At 40.7% G+C, this 4,590-nt stretch overlaps 1 protein-coding gene across 1 annotated transcript; it reads right to left on the bottom strand.

The window, feature by feature from the left end:
* Nucleotides 1-314: 314 nt before the first annotated feature.
* tob1 (transducer of ERBB2, 1) lies at nucleotides 315-3,867 on the bottom strand. Its single transcript, XM_005806317.3, has 2 exons — nucleotides 3,586-3,867; nucleotides 315-2,473 (listed from the first exon to the last, which is right to left on the bottom strand). Exon 2 carries the CDS (start codon nucleotides 2,288-2,290, stop codon nucleotides 1,283-1,285), a length of 1,008 nt encoding a protein of 335 aa, XP_005806374.1. The 5' UTR covers nucleotides 2,291-2,473; nucleotides 3,586-3,867; the 3' UTR covers nucleotides 315-1,282.
* Between the last annotated feature and the right edge of the window lie 723 nt (nucleotides 3,868-4,590).

The raw sequence follows: 4,590 nt of genomic DNA, 5'->3' as shown, positions 1-4,590 counted from the left end.
CTTTGCAGGCACAGAAAATGATTTGTTTTGGTGCATGTTAGGCAACATAAATTTCGTTCCCATAAAACTGGGGATAATAAAACCGCAATTTCTGCCTTCGAGGCATTCTTTATATTTTAGGGTAATTACCTGAAGCAAATTAACGATGAGCTTCAGTGGTTCATATTTTTCTTAATTAAGAAAGAGCGGCTGTGGCAAGAAAAAACTTGATTCGCCTTCAAGAAAGAGTCATTTTGCCCCCATGTTTGTAAAAACCCCTTCACAGCTGCCTCACATTGCACAACTGTAAACATCAAACAGAGTGAACACGTTTCTTATTTTCAAGCTTTTTAATACAAACTTAATAAACTATCAGTCCCTCTTAACATGTAAGACACTGACTCCGAATACTTTGTTATACCGTTTGCTTTATCAAGTATTGCACAATGTAGGTACAAAATTAATATACGATTACATTTTGTCCATAATATAGCAAAAATCTTTAAACTCTTAACAGAAAATACAACTCTTATATTTTTGTCAAAAAAGCAAATATTCTTAAATCCCACCACTACGGAATAGTCTGTACACAATCTTCAGGATAGTCAATGTTTATTTATTTATTTATTTTTTTTAAAGATGGATTCATTTTATAATTTCAATAAAAAAAGGAAACATAAAGTTGCTGCAGCCATCACAGATCACTGGAGTAGTAAAAAGATATAAATGCAATACCATGTTGTAGAAACAATAGATACTCTGATATTTTACAAACTCTGTACTAAATTAAATTATACAATTAGAAAAAGACCAGGAATTCCCACTTATTGATGCCAATTTCTTGAAAAACTGGCAATGTCCAGTTATATTTAAATACTGAAAGAGGCCATGACTTATGGTGGTGTTTTTTTTTTCTTTTTTTTATCTTAAAACAGTTACATAAAAAAATATTTTGTGCTTGGTTGGCAAAAGAAATAACAATAATGCATTTTAAAGTTTGGGTAACCAAGCTTAGACAACTTGTACTACAAGCTTCATTAAGAAATAAAAAAAACAAACAAAAAAGAAACAAGTATAACTCAAGGGGATAAAGTAATTCACCCTCGGGCTCATGCTCTTAGACTTGAAACTCGGATTTTACAGCTTACAAGTCTTTTTTTTTTTTCTTTTATATTTAACATTCTGTTTATGTTTAAACTTTTCTTTTTTTTGTTGAAATGTGCATTTGTGTTTGTTTTCCCCATCACATTATCTCTGGTCGTTTCCGTATGAAGTAGTAGCTTAAGTAGTACCTTTTTGTGTACTAGTTGGCCATGACTGGCTGGAATTGCTGGTTAGAATACTGCATGTTGCCTAAGCTGAAACTCAAGCCATCCATGAGGGACTTGTCGTTAAGGCCACCGTAGGCCGCAAACACATCGAAGGCATTGCTGTACTGCAGCGGGCTGTCTGCGGGGAACAGAGCACTCTGGCTGCCTTGACCCTGCAGACTGGGGAACACAAACTCCTTGGCATTGGGAGACAGGGCAGAGGGTTTCTGGTGCTGCTGCTGCTGCACACCAAGTCCCAGCCCATACAGTGAGTGCATGGAGGTGGAGATGGCTTTCTGTTTCAGGAGACTGTTCACATTCAGGCCCAAGTTGGTGGGAGAGGTACGTGCCACTTTGTTCCCAGCACCGCTGCCGTTGTTGCCGTTGCGTCCACTGCTCTTCATTTTAGTGGAGCCGAACTTAGTAGCTGCGAAGGTGGCTGTTGTGAAGGTTAAAGGCTGTGTAGACCGGGGCATGAAGGTGGGACTGACCGCCGCCGAGTGGCCAAAGGGTGGAGAGGGAGAGCTGGAGCCTGGAGAGGTCCCGTTCAAAGGCTCGCTGATGGGCATAAAGACCTGTGCGTCTGGGTTGAAACTGTTTTTGATCTCCTTGTCCAAGTCAACCCCTCCATTCCCAGCTACACTTTCATTGCTGTCATCGACGTACAGCACCTTGACAGGCCCCTTCTCACCGATCTGGTAGGACACCTCGTAGGGGTCAATCCACACACTGAGGTCCTGGGGCAGATTGTTGCGGACGTCTTCGATTTCCAGCCCGCTCTCTTTCGCTGCCTTCTCAACCACGGGGTCCACCTTTTCGCCCACGTGGATGCATCTGAATCCTGAGCCCTTGTATGGCTTGTCCGGGTACCAGTGTCCTTCATACTTCTGCTTCAGCTGCCGCTCCAGCTCCTCGCCAAAGATGTTGACCCGTCTCCTTGGCAGCTTGTTGTACAAGTACGAGATGATGAAGTTGAGAGCTACTTGGATTTCAAGCTGCATAGCGAACTGCTGAAGTGTGCCAGGTGCGTGGAGATTAGCTGGCTGTGACCTTGAACGCGTCCACCGGCTCGGCTTCGTTTATCCGTGTTCGGCAACACAGACGTGCTCCAGGTAGGGGAGGCAAAAATCAAAAGTGCTGGTTTTGTAATAGTGGTGTCCTTCCACAGGGTGTGATCGATTTTCCTGAAACAATTATAAGGCAGAAAAAAAAGAAAGGAATCATGAATAAATGTAATGCTATTCAGGTAGAATAAGTTAAAAATGAACTTAATTGGTTTGGATGGTTTATTATAAATGATTGCATCGTTTTTACTGTAGTAAGCTCAGACAAATGTAACAAAAATGTCCTGCAAATAAAGGGGAAAAAAAATGTGCAACTGTAAAATAAGCCTGGATAGTATGATTCATGTAGATCCTGCACCTACATCCACATAGATGTAAAAAAAAAAAAAAGTAGGCACTGGGCATATTAACCTTGCACTAGAACAGGGAATCCTCTTACATAACACAGCACTGGACTGCCTCCATAAGGCAGGAGAAAAGGAAAAGTACTGCGGGGGATTCTGCGTTTAATTAACACCAAACCTAACCGATTAAATGCACTGGCAATAACTGATAATGGTGGATAAGTTTGTGAGGAAATGGTCGGGGGATTGGATTTCAAAGCTTAAATGACCCTGTCACGGCGTTTGTTTCTGTCCGATTAGTCCCACTGATAAACTGTGTCGAAATAAGGACTTAACAACGCCGCGTTTACACCCATGTTTGGCAATTTTTTACAGAGAGAAGAGGAAATCCTTTGCAGATTAAACGGCTATTTGCTAAATATTCAGTGAGACACGGGGGTGTTAAAATAATCGCCTTGCACTGTGACGTGCAAGAGGCGAGAACTTGTTGAAAATGATCAAATACTTAGAAATTCATTTTTTCGTGCCTCTTGTGAGAAAAAAAAATGTACACTCAAACAAATAATCGGATCATAACTCGTCTAATCAATGCGTCTTATTAGATAATATTCAGTGTTATGAAGTTCAACAGCTATTCACAAAATATCACAAAATAATCGAGGAACAACAGCAAATCGAGGCGCGTATAATGTCCACTATTTGCATGGATATACTGTCATTTATTCCACTGAGATAAAATAAGGCATTCTGAACATTTTTATCTCACCCCTCCCAATAAATTCGTCGACCGACTGCCAGCTTGCAAAGTATGAACAGGTCTACAATACATGCAAAAATAGAAACCTTTACAGAAACGATTACATGAACATATGTAAAAAGAATACTTACGTTTTTGTAAAATATAAAAATGCTCAGTAGTTCTGAAGTACCGTTGGTTAGTGCAAATAGAAAACAAAAGTATAAATACTTTCTTCACATAGAATATATTAGCATTACAAAAAAGTATTCCAGTACGTGGTGATTTTCTTTTTTTTTTGGAGAATTGGCGTTTAAGGTTTCAGTTTTTAAGGTTATTTTGCTTTTTTTTTAAACTCCTTTCTTTATTCAGCAGGCTTTGCAGAGTAGCTCCCTCCTACTCGGGAGTTTCGCAACTTCGTCCCCTTCTGTCTCTGCGTTTCCTGTATTTATAGACTTCCTCCGCCGCGGACACGAGACAAGGCGGTGATGCGGTTTCAGAGGTCAAAACAATATCTAAGGAGGTGATTGGTCGTACAGACAAGTCCCGCCCCGCGAGCATTGACGAGATCGTGCTCTCATTGGCTGAAGGGTGTTGTCAGTCTGAGGCATATGATTCTGAGAAATGGGAGGAACGCCTGTGATGAGGGTTTGCGTCAGAGATAACCTAGGACTGTGCTGACAGCAAAAGGCAGAAGTAATTTATGATAAGAGAAAAAAAGTGCTGTTTAAAATAACATCTTGTTAGTGTTTGAAAGAAATACCTTTAGTAAAACAAATACAGATGTACATGTTTGCATTGTTTCTAGGAACATATGGGCTGGTCTATCCTTCATTAGATTTATTAGTGAGAGTATGCTTCCAATATCCGTTCAGTTCATACACCCAAACCTTACAATAAGTCATTTGTTTGCTTCTGCTAGCAAAACTCACCTCTTCAAAAATCTATTTTCTACATACTACATTGCTGCAACTTGCCTTGACGAACAGCAGGAGCTATAATAGATACGGGCTACGTGCGTTGCCTGAGAGGAGATTCCCTACAGCGGAACAATACAGCAGTGTGGGTGGTGCTGAGTACAAGCTTGAAAACACAAGCGCTGATTGGTCCAAAACGGGGCAGGAGCCCCACAGTGAATGGTGTGCCCGTATCCAAGG

Source organism: Xiphophorus maculatus, chromosome 16, assembly GCF_002775205.1.
Source record: "Xiphophorus maculatus strain JP 163 A chromosome 16, X_maculatus-5.0-male, whole genome shotgun sequence".
Taxonomy (NCBI): domain Eukaryota; kingdom Metazoa; phylum Chordata; class Actinopteri; order Cyprinodontiformes; family Poeciliidae; genus Xiphophorus; species Xiphophorus maculatus.
Note: the sequence above shows the minus strand (reverse complement) of the source record. Positions and strands in the feature narration are given on the sequence as shown.

What these genes read in the sequence shown, in the direction of transcription:
- tob1 (XM_005806317.3), bottom strand. Translation starts at nt 2,290, where the DNA reads ATGCAGCTTGAAATCCAAGTAGCTCTCAACTTCATCATCTCGTACTTG.